Source organism: Gadus morhua, unplaced genomic scaffold (genome assembly GCF_902167405.1).
Source record: "Gadus morhua unplaced genomic scaffold, gadMor3.0, whole genome shotgun sequence".
NCBI classification, from domain to species: domain Eukaryota; kingdom Metazoa; phylum Chordata; class Actinopteri; order Gadiformes; family Gadidae; genus Gadus; species Gadus morhua.
In genome coordinates this window covers 161,447-187,038 of record NW_021963953.1, presented here as the reverse complement: position 1 = coordinate 187,038, position 25,592 = coordinate 161,447, and the positions used below count along the sequence as shown (strand labels likewise).

Below are 25,592 nucleotides of genomic sequence, written 5' to 3'. Positions count from 1 at the left end.
GCGGCAGACTCTAATCCCAGCAGAGGACTCAGAGGTCAGAATCAGCCCCTACAGACCACACCTACTCACCTTTTACACATCTCCGCCTCACTCCTCAAGCTGGTCAGTCCCTCCTACAAAGCACCCCCCCCCCCCCCCCCCATTCTATTGTTACACCCCTAAATTACAACGTAAACAAGGATCCTGGCTCCTGCGACCACGGTCTTACCCTGCTGTGTCTGATGGTGCGGTAATAAGGTCAGGAGGTTGAACCCGTTATCTCACAGAGGAACGACTTCCTGAGGAGAGGGTTCAGTACTTTGGTTGTTTGAGCTCCTTCCTCGTCCTTCTTTGGCCTAAGAGTAACAAAAATGTTATATTAATAATAGCTTCATAATCCTATTTGTAAAACTACACAGTCCCACATCACTCATAAATAACCCAGAAGTAACCTCCCCACCTTTCTCAAGGAATTCTATAAAAATAAAAATGTGTAGTAAACATGTTATTAATGAATGCTGAAAGTAGTGGTTTTACCTTTATCGGTTTATGATATATAAACTGTTGATGGCGATGATTAAAATGATAACGGGATCCACGACTCCTAAAATGATCCCAACTGTGCTAGAAGATCCCTCTGAACAGAAAAAGAGAATGTTGCTTATTCTTTCAATAATAATAATAACACTCATAACAATGACTGCAATACACATCCTAATACGTTCACATTAAACATGTTTCAATCACATTGTCTAAGGTGGCGTATCAGTTACTGGTCCAGTTAACCTGGCTCAGTAAAGAAGACAATGGAGACCTTTGCCTTACCCCCCCATGTGTTGTAAACAGAATGTCGCTTTTTCCCACCACAGGTGTTTTAGCATCACACAGATTGCTTTTGTATTTACACCAAGAGCCTACCTTCAATAGGGTCCTCCAGTATCTTCAGTTCAATGTGGGTTATGTCTTCTTCGTCTGCGTACCTGAGAGTACACCTGTACGCCCCTTCACTCTGGGCTGATGAGGTCACATACAGTAGGAGGCTGCCTGATTCAGACAGGTCTCTTACATGCTGCTGCCACTCTGTTTCCACCACCTTCTCTTGTCCTGCTTTTCTTCTGAGGATGGTCTGGTTGTGGTTGAAGGTCCAGGTGATGTCATCGAACCCCGAGGCATTACAAGGAAGTAACACCTCACTCTTGGAAAGATTTTCCATTGGAGCTGAATTAGATGGACACACGAGTGGATAATCAATAAGACATATAAGATATTGTTATGAAATCTGCAGAGATTTTGAACCATGACACCATTTACCCTATTTTGACCAAAGGAGAACCGAAATCCCAGACCAATGATGTCAATGGTCCAACCTTCTGCCAATTCTCAGCGGAAGTGGAGTAGAAGTTGCAGACCAAAATATTTTCACGATAAAAATATGAAGCAGTACTCTCTTATGTTAGCTATTCCTGAGTGTGACGGTTTCCCCTTAAAATGCAACCACTCGAAATTGGATCACAACATTTCTAATCAATGCTTTGCTACTGACTGACTGTTTCTCTGATAGTCAAAGACTTACGGTGCAACCTCATCGTGGCTTTCCTTGCACTGTGTTCATTTTGGACTAAGCAGCTGTATATTGATTCTGTGTCATTGTAAACAGTCCTTAAGGAGCCACTGATGTCATAGAGTCCCTGGTCATCTTCATGGACCTCGGTTGTGTTCTGGAGGACAGTAGCTGGGCGAGGACTGACGGACCAGGTGAGCTTTGTTCTTGGGTAGATTCCTCCAGACTTACAGGTGACGGTGTTGTTCACTAGCCCAATGTCCACTCTAGTAACAGGAGCTACAACGACATGACACCACATTAAAACAAGAAACTAATTGTAACCATGCCTCATTTGGTTTCCTGCAGGTTTAGAATCCTGGGCTTGCTTTTTCCAGAATAATGTTCTCTTAATAATTTCAAGGCTTTCCTTCCATCATCGGCGGCGTCATGTCTTGATGTCAATGATAGGCTCTTATCATCTAGTGCATTCACTAGTTGAGCATAACAATCTGCATTCTTCACTGGATCTGCAGCTACGGCAGCCTCGCCAGCGGGCTCTCTCAAAATGGTGTCTTTCAACTTCAGAATGTGTACACGGCTAAGGAATCGTGTTTCCCATAGACCGTACTTATCTTCTGTTCCATCAAAGACGATCTGCTGATGTAGCGTTCCTGCTCCGGCCATTTTCACCTTTATTCTTTTTATAGTTCGCAATCTCCAAGACGTTGCTCAGGCTGTGGCTTGTAGAGTCCTCAATTTTCACGGGGGTCTCTCTGCGCCATCTTTATCCAGGCTCGTCTAGTAGCTTCTCAAGGCTAACAGTTCTTCTTACTTCTGTTACCTTGCTCTTGACTTAGAGTAACGCGACTGAACTGCAACTCTCCTCGACATCGTCACATGTAACAACTCGGACACCGGAACAGGAAGTGTCAGGTAACACAGAGGTAAAGTCAACACTGCCCTCTAATGGACACGATGAGTAAGGGCGTACAATAGTACTACATTTAACAGTTAGTTCTATGCTACAAGTACTTACTACTAGATCTTATTTTGAAACTTCTGTTTGAGAAAATCTAACTAGCGAATGTTCTGGATGTTGACAGCCGTGCGAAGAAGAAGGGGTTCGGTGTTGACGGTGAAAGTTAGGCCGGTTTATAGCAGAGTTCTCAGATATTTCCCATCACTATCCTTGAGCCGGGTAGGGCCGGGACTTTGATCGAGCGTTTGTGTTTTTTTGGTTTTTGTTATCATTGCTTTATAGGCCTAGTCTGAGGAGTAATCGATGCCATATACAGAAATAGTATAGGCCTTTATTACATGGGTCTTCTTAATGTCGTGGAATACTCTGTTCACTTGCATGGGAAGTAGTCCGGTAACTTGTCAACCCCAGCGTCTTGGGTTGCTAAGCGACGTCAACGTCTTTGGCGGACTATTTCACTGCTGATCAACACTACGATGCTGGTAACGAATAAATTGTAAAAAGACACACCATGTGAAGTTATTTTCCAAATAAGATTTGAAAAGCTTTTGAAGTTTATTTACAACACTATTTACATAGTTTCGGAGAAGTACACTTCGACATTTTAATACAGTTCAGCGAGAAAGGCGACGAAGAATAAGAAGGGGGCGTTCCAGTCTGCATAAACGGGAACCCCCACCACACGAGAACGCCCATTTGTGTCTGCGGTGGGATGATATTGGCTAACCCAGGCTTTGAGCTCAACATACCTTGCTAACCCTCTAATCGAGGTTCGTAGTACAGGTCCCGAGTGCAGTTATGACACTCAACAAAAATGGCTGTGCCCGTGTAGAGATTTATTTTCTTTGTATTTGTACCACGTTGGTCATTTTAATGTTGATTTTCAATGCTCTTACAAAATGTATGACATTGCTACTTTATTCCAGTCACCAATTTATGCATTGCACGGTCTTGCTGTGCGTTCAATACAATGTAAAGTTGTGTTGTTTGTTTTCGAGCTGGTTTGCTGAAGAGGCTAATGTAGCTGACAATAAACAACGTCTAGCCAATTTCATGACGCAATCACAAAGACAAACGGGAACGCTATAAGTGCTTCGAGACCAGTGGGGTATTCCACAAAGCCGGTTTTATCACATAACCGGGTAAGTTAACCCAGGGTTTGCGGTAACCCTAGGTTTTCCGTTCCAAAATGAACACGGTATGTTAGTTACTATAGAAACATATGCTCTGAATCAAACCTGGTCAGAGCAGGTTTTGCGCAGGTTAAGTTTGAAACATAACCCGGGTTTGGGTATTCAAAACGGCGTTCACCGCAGATTTCATGTGTTCACAATGGCATGCCCTTTTGATCAGAGGCCTGCTGATATCGGAGCGCAATATATGTGCAATCCACCAGGAGCGATTAATAAGACCACGGCTCGACATCTTGGCATATCGGATGACTTTTTGCTGGAGAGATATAGATTATTGCGCAAATCTTTAGTTTTAATAAGTCAAGTCAAGTTTATTTATATAGCACATTTTAAAACAACAGTAGTTGACCAAAGTGCTGTACACAAATACAATATAAAAAACAAAACAAAGAACAAGAAGGCTTAAAATTGCATATTAGCAACAACAATGAATAACATAAAATAAAATCTTAATCTGTATTAAAAGCCAATGTAAAAAAGTGAGTCTTTAGTTGCGTTTTGAACTGGTCTATAGACTGGGCAGATCTTAGACTCAGGGGGAGACTGTTCCAAATATTAGGAGCGGCCACAGCGAAGGCTCTGTAGCCTTTTGTTTTTTGTCTGCACCTAGGTACATCCAGCAGCACCTGCTGAGCTCACCGAATTTCTCTAGATGCCTTCTCCAGCCTTACATAGCCAACACTACCAATCGAGGACCTGGCCTCAGTTCACTATTTGCATAGCCCTCCGTTTTTTGCAAATGGTAGCCTAGTTTTATCTGTAATGTTGGAGATGCTGAGCACATCTCAGTCCTTTCAGATGACCCATCCAAGATTTTTATCGGCCTCCTATCATACAAAGAGCAATATTGGCTGAGTACTATGCCGAGAGGCGCTTACAACATAGAGTATAAAATAGTCCTAACGGACTTACATCCACTGGAGAATGTTTGATCGTAGCCGGCGGCTTCATTACAAGCACTGATCCATCTTGATCTGTTTGGTTGATGAATTGTCACTTTTAGGTTTACCCAATTACCAAAAAACAACAACATTTGGAACATATGCGCTGTGGCACACACACGGTTTGCATGTGTTACTTTGAAGGCAAACAAAAGCTAAAATACAAGAAAACACAAAAACCTACATTCAACCAGTGGGGTACCCTCACATGGCCCCTGACTCTCTGAGGAGGTACCTCCAGGTACCCCCATGCCAGGACACCCTGAATTTATGTTTATTAACAGCTCCTCCACCGGGGTCAAGACAATTTGAGGGGCAGATCCAGTCTGCCTTTTCACGATTGGCTTAAAGAAAATGGCTTATTTAAATGTATACCAATACGATGGTGGGAAAAGCTTACCAGTTTGTAGGCCTATGTTTTTATGCTTTATTTTTACTTGATCAGCTGACCGCTTGGGAGCCATCGAAGTAGGCTACATATTTTTTTAAGAAGAAAAGGGTTATGTGGTAGGAACGTTAAGAATGCTTATCTGGGATATTTATAGATTCATGGCTCAAATATTAAGGATCATGCTTTTGACGTGTAACTAACGCATTTACGCGGTCAGCGATCCGCTGCCAGGCTTTGGTTCTCCGGGTTACTTTTTAGGTTTGGCGTGGACGCGCACAACCCTGTGTTAACCAACCCCGAGTTGATTGAACTAATGCATAACCGCTGCTGTGGAACCGAAAACTCTGGGTTAGTCGGCACAGGGTCAACCAACCTAGAGTTCAGCGTCAACAGTGTTAACGCTCACAGTGTTTGTTAAAGCTCAGTTCGTGGAAGACCCCACGGAAAGGACGTCACAAGTGCAACTCGGTAGGGTGGTGGCATCTGGATGGATCACACCATATGCTCCGAGATCGTATACAAAACAAAAATGGTACTACCGACCACTCAAAACCCAAATAAATAGTATTCCAACCAATCATCGACAAGGGGTGTGTGTTGTGTTTTTTTTTTCGCTGCGTTCATGATAGTTTTTACTGGACGCACAAAACACGGCTCTGTTTGTTTGGGTTCTCGCTTCAAATCCAAACAAAAGTGACGTCACCCAACATCGCTGATGCAACCTTTAATATTAGCTTCATACCAATCATATTTATAAAACGACACAGTCCGACATCACTCATAAATGACCCAGAAATAACCACACAACGTTCTTAAACCAATTACTCTAAATAAGAGAAGCAATAAGTTGTGCATTACAACAACAAAATAACAAAAAAACAATAAAAATGAAACCAAAAAAAAAAAATTGGAATAGATATCCAGTTGTAAAAAAAGGTAAACGTGGTTGCTTGACCATACATAACCAGAGGATGAGAGCGGAGATTGTAAGGAAAACAATTATTTGTAACATCGGAAGTGTGAGATGAGAACCCTCTGAAACAGAAAAAGAAAATATTGATTAATCTTTCTATGAGAAAAAAAACAAATAACATCCTAATACCTTCAAATGAAACATGAACTGGATAACAATGTTTTAAACCCAATGTCTCAGGTGGCTTATCAGTTCCTGGCCCAGTGAACATAGTTCATTAAAGAAGACAATGGACAGTGGACACCCTTGCCCCCTTGAAACAATGTTGCTTTTTTGCACCACGGGTGGTTTAGCATCTCACAGATTGCTTTTATATTTATATATATTATATTTTCACGAAGGGCCTACCTGCAACAGGGTCCTCCAGTATCTTCAGTTCAATGTGGGTTACGTCTTCTTCGTCTGCATACCTGAGAGTACACCTGTACGTCCCTTCACTCTGGGCTGATGAGGTCACATACAGCAGGAGGCTGCCTGATTCAGACAGGTCTCTTACATGCTGCTGCCACTCTGTTTCCACCACCTTCTCTTGTCCTGCTTGTCTTCTGAGGATGGTCTGGTTGTGGTTGAAGGTCCAGGTGATGTCATCGAGCCCCGAGGCGTCACAAGGGAGTAACACCTCACTGTTGGGAGCACTTTGCATTGGAGCTGATGAAGATAGACAGACAAGTGGACGGACAGTCAGAGATATACAAGGTATTTTTACGAAATCTGTGGAGAAATTAGACCAATGTCACCATTTTTCCTTTCCAGACCAATGGAGAACGCAAATCCCAGACCAAACAAAAAAATCAATGGTCCCAAACTAAATTTTTTATGCGGAAATGGACTTGATGTTGCAAACTTAAATATTTTCACAACAAGGTACGAAGCAGTACTCTCCTATGTTTCCAATTAGCGGCCATTACAAATTGGATTGCACTATCTAATCTACAATTTACTTCTGACTGTTGCCATTCTAATATTCAAAGACTTACGGAGTGGCCTCATCATGGCTTTCTTTGCACTGTGTTCATTTTGGACTGAGCAGCTGTAGGTTGATTCTGTGTCATTGTAAACAGTCCTTAAGGAGCCGCTGATGTCATAGAGTCCCCGGTCATCTTCATGGACCTCGGTTGTGTTCTGGAGGACAGTAGACGGGCGAGGACTGACGGACCAGGTGAGCTGTGGTCTTGGGTAGATTCCTCCAGACTGACAGGTGACATTGTTGTTCCCTAGCACAATGTCCACTTTAGTAACAGGAGCTGCAACGACATGGTATCGCATTAAAACACAAAACTAATGAGCTAACGTTTGCTCAATACAGCGTTTATATTTATTTATAGGATGGAATCCTATACAAATAGAAATTGAGCTCACCTCTCACTGTCAGGGTGACGAAGGCCTCCTGGTTGTTCTGTGAAGTGCTGGTGTAACACAGGTACCTGCCCTGGTCCTGGAGGTTCACCCTGGCCAGACCAAGGGATGCGTTGCCCCCTGAGATCTGGTCATGGAACAGGGAGGTCCTTCCCTTGTAGAGAGGGTCCTGGTATCCCAGTTGGTCCTGGTCATCGTAGTAGGAGTGGACCTGAACGTTCTTCCCATTCCTCTTGACCCAGTGGAGGATGGTATCACCGTTTGGCTGGAAGCGGCAAGGCAGCACGCAGCTCCCCCCAAACACACAGCCCACCTGGGTGTCCGGAGATTGAACAGCACCTGGCCAATACCATTTTAAAACACATTTGATCCATTTTAAGGGATAAACTACCGTGTTTGAAGTGGGGAAATCTCCCAGCTTTCCATTTGGGAACCAAGTACAAAAATACAATATAAAGAACAAATGAAAGTATTCCCATCTATCTCATCCTCCGAATGGCCTACGGTCTGAGGTGTCTGACATGTAGCATTCTCCTTTCAGAGCCGTTGCCAGGGGCGCAACTGCCTACTTTCTGGGGGGTATGCAGACACATAGCAGGCGCTTTTATCTGGGCACAAATTTGACCTAAAACAGACTCTGATATTGAATCAAAAAATTAATTTTGAGTGCACCAGGGAAGATTTCCAGTGTTTTTTTTTAGAGGCAGCCTTTCTAAGATGCTCTGCCAGAGTAACATCATACCGTGCTATAAGAGATCAGAAAATGTCCACTTCTAGGATTTCCTAACATTGCATTTTGTCCCCCTCAGTGGCAGGTTTCTTTCTGCAAGGAAGAGTATGCAGTCGATCACTCGAGTCAACAGGGTCTCTGCAATTCGCTATCAATAGTTTTACCTAGGCATAAGCGGGATGCCAATTCTTTCCACATCAGATAAGCATTTATGTGGTAACCACTTGTTTCATGGTGCTTCAGTATCTTTGAAAGACACTGCCAGTTATTATAGCCCACCACAAGGCGAGTGTCATTAACTCTAGCTTCACCAAACCGCTTTTACTGGTTCTATTGACATAAAACAAAGAGTTGCATAGAGGTTGAACTAAAACAAAATAACCACAAACAAGTTCCTTTATTTTTCTTGTTATGATCCGTTATATTGTAGGCTCCATTCTGATCAGTACACAGTTGCAAGACAACAGTAACCTGTTGTTTTACTAGTAGATTTAGCTAACCTGAATATTTACAAGCCTCCTCTTCATACACTGACATAAAAACGACTTTCAACCACTTTGAAAAGCTTTCTTTCATCCCTGCGCACCCTTTCTCCTTCCCAATCTTTCTTTTTCTATGTTGTGACCCCGAGGGCTTTCTTCTCTGCCCCTCCATATTGAGGTACGTGTCATCAGATGACAATGCGGTTCAAATGAAGACACTCTGGCGCTCGCCTCCAGGGCGTGGTCGAGGAGGCGCCCACTGGAGCGCCGTGTGCGGAAGAGGGCCTTATCAGTGACGTTTCTCTGTTATTGATCATCATATCATGTACACAAACGCTGTTAAAAACAGAAAATCCCGACTCAAATATTTTTACTTCCATCGCTTTGGCGCCACCTCTGGTGCGGCGCCCCTATGCGCCGCATATAGTGCATACCCACTTTTTGCGCCACTGGCCGTTGCCATAGCATATTGTCATAGTGATAGATATTTAGAAGTCAAACCCTGTAAACAATGTGATGCATAGACCAAACGTCCACTGACAACTAACCCTAACCTCTTTTATCCCACAACAGTGCACACCTGTCAACATTAATAAACCAATAGTTAGATTGACTGACTGAAAGCCAATGTATTCAGGCAGGTTTATCCTCAGGTGGAATTTTCCAATGGTTTCTGTATGACTACAGTTCAAAAATTAACAATTGTCCTACCCTAACCCCGCTAGTATCTATTAGTAGGCCTAATATATAGTGTCAAACATATATAATACATTATATTATATGCCTAATATGCGTTATTGGTACCAAAAATCATCATCTTTCATTATTTATGTGGTTTTAAACATGTTTTATATTATATAATTACATAGTCATATATGCAATTTGGTCACTGCCACTGAATTAAGACCATAATTTAGAGAAAACAGGATTGAAATTATTTGTTTGTTTTTGCGTGTCTCTGCTAACTAATTTGCAAAGCAAAGGAGGGGCGTGTCCTCCCCATGGTTACGAGTCAGGGAGCACTTTGTAGTCTACCGTTGTTGTGCATGAGCGTTATAATGAGCGATATAATAGTTATAATAGTGTTATAATAATAACTAAGTGTCTGAGAAGAACCCTCTCTGTGACACAGACATCAGAATCAACCGCTGCTCAGAACAGAACGCCACACATTCAGAGCAGAGAGGATCGTTCACAATGTGACAGAGCGGAAAAACAGGATGTTCTATTAGTAAGTAATGGTGACAAAATGGCCTAGATTACAATAATAATAATAATAATAATACATTTAATTTAGAGGCGCCTTTCAAGACACGCAAGGTCAACAATGTCAACGATCATGTGAGAAATATCCCCACGTGTAGATTTACCTTTACCTTTTGACCTTTAGATCTCCAAATAATCACAAAAAAATAAATAAATAAGGAAATGTCTCCATTTTAGTCAAGCTTACCTCCCTGAACGAGGACCTCCACCATGAGGAACACGGCTGTTCGGACCAGAACACCGCTGAGTTCTGCCATCTTATTCTTCCTTCGTGCCTCTTGGGTCTCTCAGTCTGCAGCTTGACGACTCAACTTCACTTCATTGGAACGATAACATGATCTGGGGAGGAAGAAAGGATCCTGTTGCAGGGCCACTCCTCCTCTCCTGTAGTTTGGCATACGTTTTTCCATTCGCCCTTTTGGGTGTGCCCTGTCAAACTGTATTTACATTTCGGAAAGGTCGAGAAAGGAAACCGCTGCAAGTAGCCCCTAGCCCCGGGGCCTACAAACAATCACCTATATTATAATACAGATAAAACTACCAATCACATCACTAATAAATGACCCAGAAATGACCACACCAATGCTTTCTACAAATTAAAAACAAAAGAGAAAATTATACAAAAAATTATAGATAATACAATGTGAAGTAATTTACAATAACACATATTATAGAAAATGATGCAAAAAAATCAAAAGAAACCTTTCTCTTCATACGTAAACAGATGATTAAAAGGATAACATAAAAATATAATCCTAATTCGAACCAAGGTGTGCTATATTATCCCTCTGAAACAGCTCTTTCTTTAATAAGAATGAGAACAATAACAATGACAACAATGACTTCACATTAAAGATGACCTAGATAATATTGTACCGCATTAAAACAAGAAACTCAGATTTGTCCTGTAAAAGCAGGACTTGAGCTCACCTCTCACTGTTAGGGTGACGAAGGTCTCCTGGTTGTTCTTCAAAGTGCTGGCGTAACACAGGTACCTGCCCTGGTCCTGGAGGTTCACCCTGGCCAGACGAAGGGATGTGTTGCCCCCTGAGATCTGGTCATTGAACAGGGAGGTCTGGAGATCAGAGAACAGGGTGGTGTTGGAGGCAGTGGCGTGGCGTGGGGATTTTTTTTGAGGAAGCCAAGTGAGGCCAACCTTTAGAGAAAATAGTACGTTGCAGCTTGGATGTATTTAATGCAACTATAAGAGCTTTTTGAGCGCCTGGTCATTTACCAGGATTTACACATGCCTGTAATCTGACACACACACACACACACACACACACACACACACACACACACACACACACACACACACACACACACACACACACAGTAGGCCTACTCCTAAACATCTCATTCAATTATACATTTTATTATAAATGCAACCCCTCCCCGACCGAAATGCACAAGCCGCTAATAGTCAAAGAATCGACAGCGCGGCTGTCGGCTATTTCAAGTTTCATGTTCACGTGTAACACGACTCACACAATCACAGTATTTGATATGATAAATAACATGTGGCTTTTTGATTTACCGTGCCTCGCGATTGCCCGGGACAAATTGGCAAGGTCCACGAATCCTGTAGTGACCCAGGGGTTGTTGAGGGAGCACGAATCCTTGTCAAAAAGAAGACACGGCCAGCAAAATAGTCGCTGAGGTTTGCTGCTGCAAGCTAGCCACTCCGTTCGTGTATAGTTTTCTTCATTGAACGTCCGAAAGAAGCCTTGCCTTCTCTCCACGCGCAGTTTCAGCTTCGGTGTTGGCCTGCCATCGGATTTTATTTTGATTCGCTGCTGTTGTGGTAGTTTGGTAAAATTATTTTTAAGTAAATAATCTAAATCTCCACCCTCCATAACTGCACTTGATAAGTAGGCTACTCAAAAATGAGAACAATTCAAACATGCTAATTTCGCACTATTTGTTTTGTTGATTTTTCGGTGACGTTGATAATGATGCTTTGATTTGATTGGTGTGAAGCCAAGGGCCGAGTGGCTTCCCTTGGCACCCTCCTGACACCCTCCCGACCAATCAGAGGAGGGCAGTGTCATGACGGTAGCCTCACCTGATTGGTCAATTCTTTCTTTTTTTTTACCAAGGGATGCCAGCTCGGGCTGGCTTCCTCGCAGTGTGCAGTGTCGTGTTTCCCCGCGCCTTCAGTATATAAAAGGGGCGCAGTATCGCGCATTGTGAAATTGTCAATGAGAGGAGAAAAATGGGGAAGAAATGACAGCAACACAGCACAAAATAATTACCGAAACTGTTAATATAAATGTTTTTATGGATAACTACCCAGATAGCAGAAGATGTTATTTCAACGTGGAATTTTGAAATGGTTGATTTATGGTTATGGTTGAAAATGTGATGGTAAATCAATCACTGAAGAATTGAAAGTTGAAAAAATGTCATTGAATCAACATTGTATTATGGTGGGATTTAATGGTTGAATTGCAAACATTAGATCAATGTTTAATCAATGTTGTCAAACCGATGAGGCGGGACGCAGGAGGAGTGGCGGGAACTGCTAGGTGAGACCATTAAGATGAGGGGTTTCATATATTTTAAATTATTATATCTTTATTATTATATATTTTTTTATTAAACACAATGCTGTGGAAAATTGATTGTGATGTTTTTTTTAACATGTATCTTAGGTTATGTGTGTAACCTTTAAGAGAACAAATAAAAATAAGAAACCAAAAACATATCTGGAACAGTCCATATCAGTTTCTAGCTGCTACCGTTACCGTTACGTTACAGAAGAACTCCAGTGCCATTTTGAGTGAATGCTTTCCTCATACCAACTCCTGCTCGAGGTAAGTTTTAATTGAATTATTAAAAAAAAACATGCTGTTTGTTTGGGCACTTTGTCGTTAAATGGAAACGTTAACACTCAGTAATGGAATGACCATGATTGGTTTATGTGAATATAGCTAGTTAGCAGCTAACGCTAGCTACTATTTAAACAGTTGCTGTAGTGACAACAAGTCAACGATATTGTTGCAAAAGTGCCAGCAGAGTGTGAAACTCGCGAGGAGGGGAACGTTCCGTATCGTTTCAAAATTCGCAATTCACATCATGAAATCCCGCCGGCGGGCAAGTTTTTGTTACACCAGCCCTTCCCCCCAACATGCTTGGTCAATTTTCGGCAACATACAGTTGAGTGTTCTAGTCATGTCATACACCGTTTGAAAGCTTAGAATCTCCGGAATGTCATCCAATGTCAACCATGAGGTGGAATAAATATGTTTAGCGAATATAGATCAAAAATATCCTAGTGTCTTTGGTCAAAATAGCACCCCTCAACCTCCTCCTCCCTTGGTGCATTCTAACTTTATCGTCGTTGTGGATATCCTTAGCAATGCGTTGATACTTCATGTTGGGTCTTGAAAGTTCATAAGAGTCCGCCGAAATCGAATATCAATATTATTTTAGTCTAATTACATTGTGTATATGCACAAGCCATCTTATACAAAGCAGCCGAAAAATAGAAAACCGAAACGCTGCAATGTTTTTTTGTAGAAAACTGCGATTCAGGGTTTGAATTCTGCTATTGTCGTCTGATTCATGGAATCCACTATGTTCGCCAGGGTCTCACGGTGACATAGAGCCCTCACACATGTCTGTAAGACCAATACTTCCTTGTTTACAAGCATTACAAGCCAATGAGGCGATCACTATCAAAACGGGGCATGTGTACTTTGATTGACAGCTACACCAGCAGACAGCAAGGGTCGGGGACGGGCTCACGTGTGGTGGAGAAAACAAATGCGCAAGGGGTGTGCGTAAACTAGCAGGCTCTTCCCCAGAGTGCGAGTGTGAAGCAAGTGGTTGAATTGCGCGCTCGTGTGTGGTTTTACTTTTATTTACTTTTGTGAAGTTACTTCTGTCCCCTCATAATTTAACTAGTTATCTATTATTATTTATTATAATTAATAATAAGGAGGTCACCGCAGTATTATTTTATCTTGACTTTGGCTTGATATAAAATGGACTGATTTTTTTTACTGTTTATTTTTATTCAGGCAAAATCCACTGTATATGGACTCGGACTCTGATGAGCCATCTGGTGAACCGAAGAAACCACGTCTTTCACGCCCGCCTGATGTGAGAGTTCCAGCAGCATGGTCCTCACAACTGGCAAGAAATGGTAAGTCACATGAATTGTATGCCCCTTTTGCAGATATGTTTGCAGGTGCCAGTGCAGCAAAACAAACAGCACGTGAGCAATTTCACCATGGTAAGCTCTCAAATAATGGTCAGTAGTCACATAAGCCTCTGTATGTCTTTTGTAAAATAATTTCATTCACTGACTTTTACATTTCTTATTATGTGATTCAGAAACGATGGCAGCATCCGCCACTGCGCTGGGCCATACCACCAGCTGCAGGTCCCACAGAGAGAGGGTATGATGCCATACTTCCAGCAACACTTTTAGTACAGCCGTGGACACAGAACTCCACAATGAAACTGACACATTAGCATGACATAAAATTCATTTTTTTGTTATGACCTCCCCCTCTCAAAGTTTTTTTAATGCTTCCAAATATATAAATTAATATCTTTGTTTTTGCAGGTACCAGTATATCACCATATGGTTCCGTGCACACCCCATTTCGTGCCCCACAATATGCACAAAACGGCAATGGTTATTTGGTTTTGTTGTAATACCACCGGAAAGGATTTCTGTGTAGGTCTTTATAGTACAGAAATGCATTAAATTAACATACTGTAAATTACTTGTATTTATAGATGTGACCATGCAAGGTGACAACGGGCAGCTTTTGAAAGGCAAGTCTATTAGAAAATGTTGTGCTATGTAACCACAGAAGTATTTTGCACGTTTTTATCTCATGACAATTTGTTTGACAATTTGTTTTTGCCCTCCAAAAGATGACAAAAATGCTTGCCGAAGTGCTGGTGGTTGTCAATGAACTGTCAAGGGATGGGCAGTTCATCAAGGGTGAATTGGCAGAGGCTAGAATGACCCCATCTTGTGGACCAGGGCCAGCCACAAGCCAAGAGATGTTCCCCATCCAGCTGCCGATCACCAACGAAGATGACTTCAATGAGGCCGAAACGTTGTTGGGAACTGAGCCAGTCCGACAAAAGATGGTAATTTGTTTGATAAACTGAGCTGCATAATGAGACATTCTGCATATTGGGTGGGGCCTTACCAGGCTTTACTGGGCCTTACCGCGCACCCCACCTCCCCCCCCTTAATCCAACAAAAACAACTTTTTTTGAAAGGTCTGACCATGCTGAACATTGATCAGAATGGTAAGTAAGGGATAATGTAAAGAACGCCAGTCATTATCGGGATTTGCCTTGTGAATCAAGTAGAAAGACTTTACATTTTGGTCTCTACTATTTAGGGAAAGCCAATATACCTCTCAAACCATACATTTTCTGAAAGCTTGTGTCGTCTAGATGTTATTAAACATGCAAAGACAGATGTCACACCTGCCCCTAGCTCATGGAGAGTCATGTTCCTGTAATGCATTTCCAATGCATTTCCAATGTATTCCAATGAAACATGTAGTGCAACCCAACATTTTCACTGTTAAAATTTTTTATCCATGTTCCGCATGGATAAAATGGATAAAAATGTAACACCGGTGTTCCAGTTGAGTCACATCAACAGGCAAACTGGCATTGTATTTAAATCCATTTTTCCTCTCATCTCAATAGATTGCCCGCTTGGCATTAGTGGGAGGCACTAGCTCCACATGTATGGTAAGGAGGATGCTTGCAACGGTTTTGACCAACGGCCTGGCCTGCAAGTTCAATTGGGCAGGAAAAACCTGCACACAAAGGGATGCCAAGCAGCCCTTCAAAGACACAGCCCTGCAAGACTGCATGTTTGGTGAGTTTATCTAAATATTACTTGTGCTGTTTTGACACAGTAACAGTAATCTGCATTTAAGGCCAAACAAAAGCATTTTCGGTCTCTCTACACATCGTAAGTGTAACTGGACTGTTGACATTTCAACTGCATTAGCACTATTGCACTTTGGGTTATTATTTTTACACTGCCCGGCCAAAAGAAAGTCACCACCTGAGCAAAAGGTATTGGGCCATTACTGCATGGAACATTATCTTTCAGCTGGCAACAACTTATTTAAACCCAACTTATGCAATGAGTATCTACTCATTCGTTAAACAACCATTTTGTATTCATGTCTTTCAGTTGCTTCTCGGCAGTGTGACCGCAAACTCACACAGCAGGCCTTCAGCGACATTGTGAAACATTGGCTACGTTACGCCCCTTGGCGTGCAGGAGGCATCAAGAAAAAGTAGATGTAGGTGAATTTGATATTCCTAATATTCCTAAAATTCCTAAAAAGCTGTTGCATAAGTTGCTCTGCAAAGCTTTTCATCATGAGTGCTGACATGTTGTCTCTGCTTCTCTCCCACAGTGTCCTCTTCATATGGGCTATGGCCCTTGTTGGTCTGTGATTACACATGTGATTACACTAATTCGCCTTTTCTTGTTGGTATCTTTTGTGGTGAAGGCAAGCAAAAGATTCTTTCAGTACCTTCAACAATTTGATTATTTAATTTGTTTTTCCTAATAAATGTTTTTATCACTAAAATCTAAATGAATCCAAAATGTGTCTGTTGTTATTATACAGTTAGTCCTATTGTTGGCGGCATAGTCTTACTGCTAAATAGAGTGTATTTCAATGGAGGTTGATGTTGATTGTTCTGCAAGCTAAAATGGCCATCACTCATTTTAATAGTCATATATGTATTATACTCATTCATTCATATAAATTAATATTTAGTATACATTTTAGATAATGGTTGAACCAATATTGATTCAGTAACATTATTTCAACATAAAATCAACTGAAATTGAAATGTAGATTCTCATTTAGATGATGGTTGATTCACCATTGATTAAGTAACATTATTTCAACATAAAATCAACTGAAATTTTAATTTAGATTCTCATTTAGATGATGGTTGATTCACTATTGATTAAGTGACATTATTTCAACATTAAATCCACTGAAATTTAAACGTTGATTCTCATTTAGATGATGGTTGAATCACCATTGATTCAATATCAATATGGTTGAAGATCCAATGTTGATTCAACGAAAAGTAGAGGGGACACTTTCAACATCGTTTCAATGTCAGGCTTCAACGTAGTTTCAACATTTCTGCCAAACCATATTTAAACATTGATTAAACTGAATTTTGCTATCTGGGTACAGCCTAAAAAAAAACAGGGAAGCCTGGCTTCCCTTGGCCTCCGGGAGAAAACGCCACTGGTTGGAGGCATGCTCTTCACTAACTTTATTAGCATGTCCATAATTAATACTTTGATGGTGATAACTGAAAAAAAGTTATCACTCGTTTATAAATTATCTTGAATTGCTCATAAAATCTGACCTTTAGACCTCTGCAATCTGAAACTGTGATACGACTATGTCCTCTTTTGCATGTAATGGTGTTATCTTGACTACACGGTATATGAATAAAAAAAGTGTGGAAAAAGTCTGTGAAGGACCAGAAGGAACCTATGTGGCACTCAGGATACCTCTCGACAGCCCCGTGAAAGGAGCCCGTTCATTCTTCTATTGTTTTAGTGGTCAATTCTTTATAATGTTATCTACGGAGAACTCAGAAAAGGAGGATGATTGTCAGGGTAGGGGGCTGGCGGGGCAGCAGGAACAAAGAGAGATAGATCCAAACACAGACGACTCAGGATAAAACAAAAAGGGCTCTAATAAAGCCACTAACTATCTCTGCTCTGTGAACAGGCAGAAATAACACTACGCTACCACGAGGAACATGACAAAACACGAGGAAGTTAACAAAGGAGGTGAACCAGTATAATTTGGGAGAGAGCGATCGGGGAATGAGTTGCAGGTGGGAAGACGGACAAGAACACACAGGTGAGGGGAAGGCCGTGAATGCAGGCTGGAGACGGGAGGTGAGTGAACAGTCTGGTGACATCTGGTGGACAAGGGGGGAACAAACCCAAAACAACACAAGGACAAAGAAAGATCATGACAATGATTGTTTATAGTCCCTGGGGCAAAGGGTCTTGTGATTGTTTAGTACATGTAGAGGGAATACACACATTTTTACATTATAATCTGATCCAAAAATGAGTTATTTGCAAGCAAACTCAGGTTGGTTTTGCGACCTCATTCAGTTTCCAAAAAGTAAATCCGGTTTGACATGGCACACCCAAAAGGGTGAATGAAAAAACCAAACCAAACAAAACTACAGGAGAGGAGGAGTGGCCCTGCAACAGGAACCACAACACCTTTCTTCCTCCCCAGATCATGTTATTGTTCCAATGAAGTGAAGTTGAGTCGTCAAGCTGCAGACTGAGAGACCCAAGAGGCACGAAGGAAGAATAAGATGGCAGAACTCAGCGGTGTTCTGGTCCGAACAGCCGTGTTCCTCATCGTGGAGGTCCTCGTTCAGGGAGGTAAGCTTGACTAATATGGAGACATTACCTTATTTATAATTTTTTGGGGATTATTTGGAGATCTAAAGGTGAAAAGGTAAAGGTAAATCTACACATGGGGATATGTCTCACAATATCGTTGACATTGTAATTATGCCATTTTGTCACCATTGCTTATTAAACAATTCTGTAATTTAGAGAAAACACGCGTAATATCCTGTGGATTTTTTGATGTCCGTGTCACAGAGAGTGATCTTCTCAGACACTGATTATAACATATCACAATATAGTAGGCCTGCTACTAGATACAAATAATAGAGACACCGTTGAAAAATTCCACCTGAGGATAAACACGCCTGAATACTGTGTCTTGCAGTCAGTCATTCTAAGTATTGGTTTATTAAGGTTTACCTACAGGTGTGTACTGTTGTGAGATAGGAGTAAAAGAGGTTAGGGTTAGGGTTGCTTGTCGGTGGACGTTTGGTCTATGCATCACATGGTTTACACTAAGGGTTTAACTTCTAAATATCTATCAGTATGACAATATGCTATGGCAGCGGCTCTGAAAGGAGAATGCTACATGTCAGACTACTCAGACCGTAGGCCATTCGGAGGATGAGATATATGGGAATATTTTAATTTGTTTTATAGATTGTATTATTGTCCTTGGTTCCAAAATGGAAAAAATAATTACGATTCTTATGTTGCTTGAATTAATTGCATATTATTCATTTAACAATGTAGCAATGGAAAACTATACAGGTGTTGACCAGGTGCTGTTCAATCTCCAGACACCCAGGTGGGCTGTGTGTTTGGGGGCAGCTGTGTGCTGCCTTGCCGCTTCCAGCCAAACAGTGGTACGATCCTCCACTGGGTCAAGCAGTGGGATGGGGAGGATGTTCGGGTCCACTCCTGGTACCGGGACCAGGACCAACTGGTATACCAGGACCCTCTCTACGAGGGAAGGACCTCCCTGATCTCAGGGAGCGACGCATCCCTTCGTCTGGCCAGGGTGAACCTCCAGGACCAGGGCAGGTACTTGTGTTTAGCCAGCACTTCAGAGGACGACCGGATGACCGGCGTCACCCTGACAGTGAGAGGTGAGCTCAATTTATATTTGTATAGGATTCCATCCTATAAATAAATATATATATGTTATATTGAGCAAACGTTAGCTGTTTGAGTTTCTTGTTTTAACGCGGTACCATGTTGTTGCAGCTCCTGTTACTAAAGTGGACATTGTGCTAGTGAACAACACTGTCACCTGTAAGTCTGGAGGAATCTAGCCAAGACCACAGCTCACCTGGTCCATCAGTCCTCGCCCGTCTACTGTCCTCCAGAACACAACCGAGGTCCATGAAGATGACCGGGGACTCTATGACATCAGCGGCTCCTTAAGGACTGTTTACAGTGACAGTCTCGGCCTACAGCTGCTCAGTCCACAATGAACACAGTACAAGGAAAGCCACGATTAGGTTACACCGTAAGTCTTTTAATATCAGAATGGCAACAGTCAGAAGTAAAGCGTAGATTAGAACTGGTGCAATTCAATGTTCAATGGTGGCAACTTAAAGGGATATGTCACGCTCGCTTATTGCTAACATAAGAGAGTGCTGCTTCAAATGTGTCTTGTAAACATATTTTGGTCTGCAACATCTACTAAATGTCGTCATGGTCCAATTAAGATTTCATAACAATCTATTGTCTGTCCGTCTGTCTGTGTGTCCACTTGTGTGTCTATCTTCATCAGCTCTAATGCAAAGTGTTCCGAAGAGTGAGGTGTTACTCCCGTGTTACGCCTCGGGGCTCGATGACATCACCTGGACCTTCAACCACAACCAGACCATCCTCAGAAGACAAGCAGGACAAGAGGAGGTGGTGGAAACAGAGTGGCAGCAGCATGTAAGAGACCTGTCTGAATCAGGCAGCCTCCTGCTGTATGTGACCTCATCAGCCCAGAGTGAAGGGACGTACAGGTGTACTCTCAGGTACGCAGACGGAGAAGACATAACCCACATTGAACTGAAGATACTGGAGGACCTTATGGCAGGTAGGCTCTTGGTGAAAATACAAAAGCGATCTGTGTGATGCTAAAACATCCGTGGTGTGAAAAAGCGACATTGTGTTGTCAACACTTAGCTGATAAGCCACCTTAGGCATTGGGTTTAAAACATTGTTATCTAGGTCTTGTTTAATGTAAATGTGTTAGGATGCGTCTTGCTATCATTGTTTCTGTAACTTTTTTTCCCCTCAAATTCGGTAAAAGTCATACTACAGCCTAAACCGTAAGTGGACAGCTCTTGAAATGTTCAGGTATAGTTACCAATAACCCCCTCTACCCATAAACCCAAATTTGTGGTACTGCACCCAAAGGTGGCGCTTTTGTTAAAAAATCATGAATTAGGCTTATTTCTCCTCACCAGATTGACCTGGACTGGATAAAACCCTGTGTATACTTTTCCCACAATTTCATATTAAAGCTAAACATGATAAAAAGATCAAAAAATCGCCACATCAAATCTTTAGACTAAGCCTCACAAAAATCATCGAACAGAATTTGTTTTACTTAGTTCCATTTGAGAAATATTGGCCAATAAAGTTGGAGCAGTTAGCCCATTTTTCTTACATGACCATTTTGTTATTGTATAAAAAAAAACATAAGACTATTATTAGGTTGATACCAATGCCCCCCACTACTAATAAACCCAAATTGTTTTTCTGCACCCAAAGGTGGCGAACTTATGAACTAGCCTTAATTCTCATTACGAGATTGATCTTGAATCAAAATTCTTTCAACCTAACAATCTCTAGAATCAGATGCATCTTTTTCACCCTGGTCTTCTGTTCTAAAATGTTTACCTTTCCCACAATTTCATAGAAAAGCCAAACGTCCACAGTCTCAACCCATTTTGCCTATCTGATCATTTTGTTATTGTATAACTACCATACGGCTATCATAAGGTGGATACAGTGCACATTTTCAGATCTGTACTCTTTTAAGAAGGCCCTTAATTATCTTGTGAAATGTGTGCTTGGAGTTTTCTTGATGTTGTGTCCTTATCATTAGACATCTTCAGGTTGCGAATGAGGCTTCATGCAGTTCAGGAATGTCAGTGGTTCAATGGGATAATTCCATGTGCTGGTGATCCTTAGGTTGACTGTTCAAATCCCGATTACAGCATTATGAACAAGCTGAACATGACATTCTGTCATTGCCACTCATTTAAGAAACACAACATTGAACAGCACCTGAAATTCATTATGCAATCAACATTCTGGCTCATTAGTTTCCAAGAATCGGACTGCCAAGATACAGTATGGCATTAAGGGGAACTTCTTCGTTAACCGTCAGTGTTCTTGACAACAGATGTTGAATTTCCCCAGAATTTCAAAGATTTTACAGGTATTTTCTGGATGTTGTGTGCTTATCAATATATATTTTCACCATGTGAATGAGGATACATTTCAGGTTTGTCAGTGGCCCAATGGGATAATGCCTCGACTGGTGATCATTAGTTTGAGAGTTCGAATCCTGGTTAGACAATACTGCTGAACATGACATTCGGCCATTGCATTGCAGCCCAGTCACCTGAAAGACGAGGCACAGTATGGCATGAAGGGGAACATCAACATCTTTCCTTAAAGGTTGCGTAGGTGATTCGCTTTTTTGGCCATTTTTGCAAAATTACTTGAAATCCTTATCATAACCCGCTTACAGCCACTGAGTTAGAAGTACTGACATGAAAATTAAACTTGTCAATCATCTGTGGAACGGGCAGGGCTCGAAAAACTCCAGCCAATCATTTCCATTGCCACCGAGTTTCATTGGACAGTAAGTACGTCAATCAAACGGTCGTACTGCACTCCCCCTCCCCCGCGCCCCGCGCGCGACCCCTTCGTGCAGTACTCGTCGTGACCCAGAGCTCGTGACCCAGAGCAAGCTCCTGTTTGTTGTTATCCTGCGGTATCTACTGGAACTAGTTAATCCACATTTGGACCTAGCAGTAGAAGACCATTTCCATGGCAGACAAGACGCCACAATCCCCCCCACCACCACCACCACCACCAGCAAAGAGAAGGAAAACTCTTTTTCAGAGAGTAATTGATAATAAAAACGCTGAAAGAGAAAAACTGAAATCAAGAATAATCCTAGGCGCTGCTTTTGAACGTTGGCGGCAACTGAAGGACGAGAAGGGTCTAAAAACCGAAGCTTGTGTGGCGGTTGACCTAGTTTCAAAGTTTATACCGTTTATACTCGGTAATACCGGTGTTGAGACGAGTGTATTACTCGGTGTGAAAATGTCCACACCGCGGCAACCCTAGTGAAAACCAGGACTTCCAATACAATTATATGAAACAAACATACATTTTCCAAAAATAGTAATGATTTATGTGACCGTTTAATGTTTATAACATCTGGTGCAACCATAGCCGCGAGAACGTATTCTCAGCAGGGGGTGCTGGAAAAAAAACCCCGGCCTGCACTAGACTCGCAACTCGTCACATTGATAAAAAAGATATATAGCAGCGCAGCTCAATTACACCAGTGCATGCGCGCACAGTTGAAAATCGATAGTTCACATCCAGCTGCTCACAGAACAAGTTTAGCGCACCACCGCTACCCTCACACTTTTTCATATAACCTTTTTTCAGCACTAGGTCATATGAGCATTAAATAAATGCTGCGTCTCAAAATGCCTTGAACAGCAGCGAGTATGACTCGCTTTGCCACGGGCCGAAACAGTTCGGAGCGACCACAGCCAGAGCGAACACAGCGGGGCAGAGGAGTGTCAGGAATAGTCTTTGGTGTACACATCAGTACGGCCTATTTGCACTACTGTTTAGTGGCAATGCAGTGTTTTATTCGATGCCTTTTTATTTTCGTATATTATTTCAATGAATACAATTTATTTATTCATAAAAACCGGATCTGGTCTTCAAATCTTTTTCCCAAATATAGGTCGTCTTATCAATGGGGTTTGGGTTTATATTTGGACCAATACGGTACAGCGGGCGCTCACATGACGTTAAGCATTTCCTGGTGCATAATGTGACGCTTCAGAACCTAAAATCCCGTTTCTCCCCGTTGACACGACAACTGCCCCTGGGGGCAGCACCCCCAGCACCCCTACTTCCCGCGGTACTGGGTGCAACTTACAGCTGAATGTAGTGCCATGTTGTTAAACGAAAACCTACGCTAGCCTGGCTCGCTCTCGCGCATCTCTGTTCGCGCTCGTGCATGATTGCGCGTCCAGGTACTTGGAATGGGTGGAGTCAGTCAGCGTTGAAGGAGAGGGGGTAGGACCATTTGAGTTGTGTATTTTCAAAATCTGCTGGCGTTTCGCTAATCACCTACCCAACCTTTAAGTACCAAACATGAAATTACTTCAGTGAAGACTTCCTATCCACCTCCTGTCTGACACACACACACTATCTGTCCCTCAGTCTAGAACTACACAGTCAATCTCAACTTATGTCTAGATCACAAACTCTATCACTCTCTCTGTCTAGAGCTACATTCTAATCATTCTCTATAGGCTGCATCCGAATACTCGTACTTGCATACTATATAGTATGCATTTTGTAGTATGCGAAAAATCTAGCGCGTCCGAATACTGTAGTATGCATTCTGTAGTACGGAAGTCATTTCCGAATGCATACTACCGCCAAAGTGAACCACGGACCACACTACGCTATCCCACAATGCAACCGGAGTCTGGTAACAAACGAAGAAGAGATGGCTGACCCGACACCACCAACAGCGGCTTTTTATTCGTGTGTGTGTGTGTGTTCAATAAAAAAGGAAAAATTAACTTCAATCGTCTTTTTCACGGAGTAACAAATAACTGTAAATGTATTATTATTATTCCAAAAAAATGACTTACCAAATTTCCACATATATACAACATAACCTGCCTGTAAGTCGCTCTACGAGATGACCGACGACAACGCCTTCTAGCAGAGATATCCATTTCAAGAGACATTCGCGTAGAAAGAGACATTTTTTTATTTAATAGCAACGATAACAAGACGGAAAACAGGTAAATTTTGCCGCCATCTGGGGGGAGATACGTCATCTCCAAACATCCGGTGGAGTTTCGGCGGCGTTCGGAGGCGTTCTACGCATGTCTGTAGACCGTACTACACAGTCAAGTGTAGTATGGTCAAGTAGTAGACACTAGACAGAAATAGTATGTACTAGGTATTCGGATGCAGCCATAGTGTCTTCTAGAATAGGGGGTTCATGTTAGAGACTAGCATGTAGTTCCTCTAACGGCCTCTAGGTGGTTTGCTGTAGGGAGTAGTATGTAGTTCCTCTAACGGCCTCTAGGTGGTTCACGGTATCTAGATCACACACCCACGCACACACGCACACGCACACGCACACACACACACACACACACACACACACACACACACACACACACACACACACACACACACACTATGCTTCTAACACGTTCATTTAATTATCGACAATTATTTATTTCCCTATAGATCCGACAGTTCCAAACCATCATTTATTAACGAATGTTACCGATGAAACTCTGACCGAACTGACCTCCCTACAGAATAAAAGCCCACAATACAAACAAACTGTTCTGTCCCGTTCCCGTACCAGAGGATCCGTATATAATCGCCCTCAACACGGTGAAACTAGTTACTGATGTTCTGACGCATACTCCTTCATTAAACCTCTTTTACACCACAAACATGGCAACACTGAGCTTGGACTGGAAACAGATTAATTTAGTAAGAATAAATTAATATAGTAAGAATACATCTCGTAAGAAAACAGGAATTCAGGAAACGGTACCTTATCTTTTCCGTGACGAATCGTGTGCTGCCCGTGTTGAATGGAAATATAGATGCAGAAATGCAAGGAAAGGAGGGAATAAAGAGATTTAGGTGTTCACCAAATAACAGAGAAGTGTTTAGAAGCGAGACAGAACATTTCAGGGCGTTTGCCTGAGTCTAACATGTTCTAATGCTCTAGTATTAGAACATGTGGTACTTGTTGATTAGCTCACGTTGTTATGGCAATGAATACGCCCTCAGCTGATAAACTAATGCCAGCGTTTTTTTTCAACTGAAAATTAGCCCCCATGTCAACTTTTTCTGCTCCTTGCTCCTTATCATGCTTATCATGCTACGCAGCATTACAAGGCTCTGCCGACTAAAACATGAGGCAATTCAAGAAGAGGCATAGATAGAATCGCCTTGTGCTCAACTGTCTTTGAATACATCTGACAGATTATGTCAAGGTTTTACAATTATTTGTATTATTACCAAGTCATGGCATAACACAGCTGGAAATCGTGGATTTT

General features: G+C 42.0%; 1 protein-coding gene across 3 annotated transcripts; it reads right to left on the bottom strand.

The window, feature by feature from the left end:
- Nucleotides 1–139: 139 nt before the first annotated feature.
- On the bottom strand, nucleotides 140–25,324 carry LOC115538207 (CD276 antigen). Of its 3 annotated transcripts, none has more exons than XM_030349870.1 (9): nucleotides 25,082–25,323; nucleotides 10,764–10,908; nucleotides 10,021–10,270; nucleotides 7,359–7,694; nucleotides 6,977–7,243; nucleotides 6,348–6,647; nucleotides 898–1,197; nucleotides 517–616; nucleotides 140–335 (listed from the first exon to the last, which is right to left on the bottom strand). In XM_030349870.1, exons 3-8 carry the CDS (start codon nucleotides 10,088–10,090, stop codon nucleotides 519–521), a joined length of 1,371 nt encoding a protein of 456 aa, XP_030205730.1. In that variant the 5' UTR covers nucleotides 10,091–10,270; nucleotides 10,764–10,908; nucleotides 25,082–25,323; the 3' UTR covers nucleotides 140–335; nucleotides 517–518. The 3 variants fall into 3 exon arrangements, with proteins under 3 accessions (XP_030205730.1, XP_030205729.1, XP_030205731.1); XM_030349869.1 differs by having other exon boundaries at nucleotides 10,021–10,172; XM_030349871.1 differs by lacking the exons at nucleotides 140–335; nucleotides 517–616; nucleotides 898–1,197 and adding an exon at nucleotides 5,736–6,061 and having other exon boundaries at nucleotides 10,021–10,172; nucleotides 25,082–25,324.
- Between the last annotated feature and the right edge of the window lie 268 nt (nucleotides 25,325–25,592).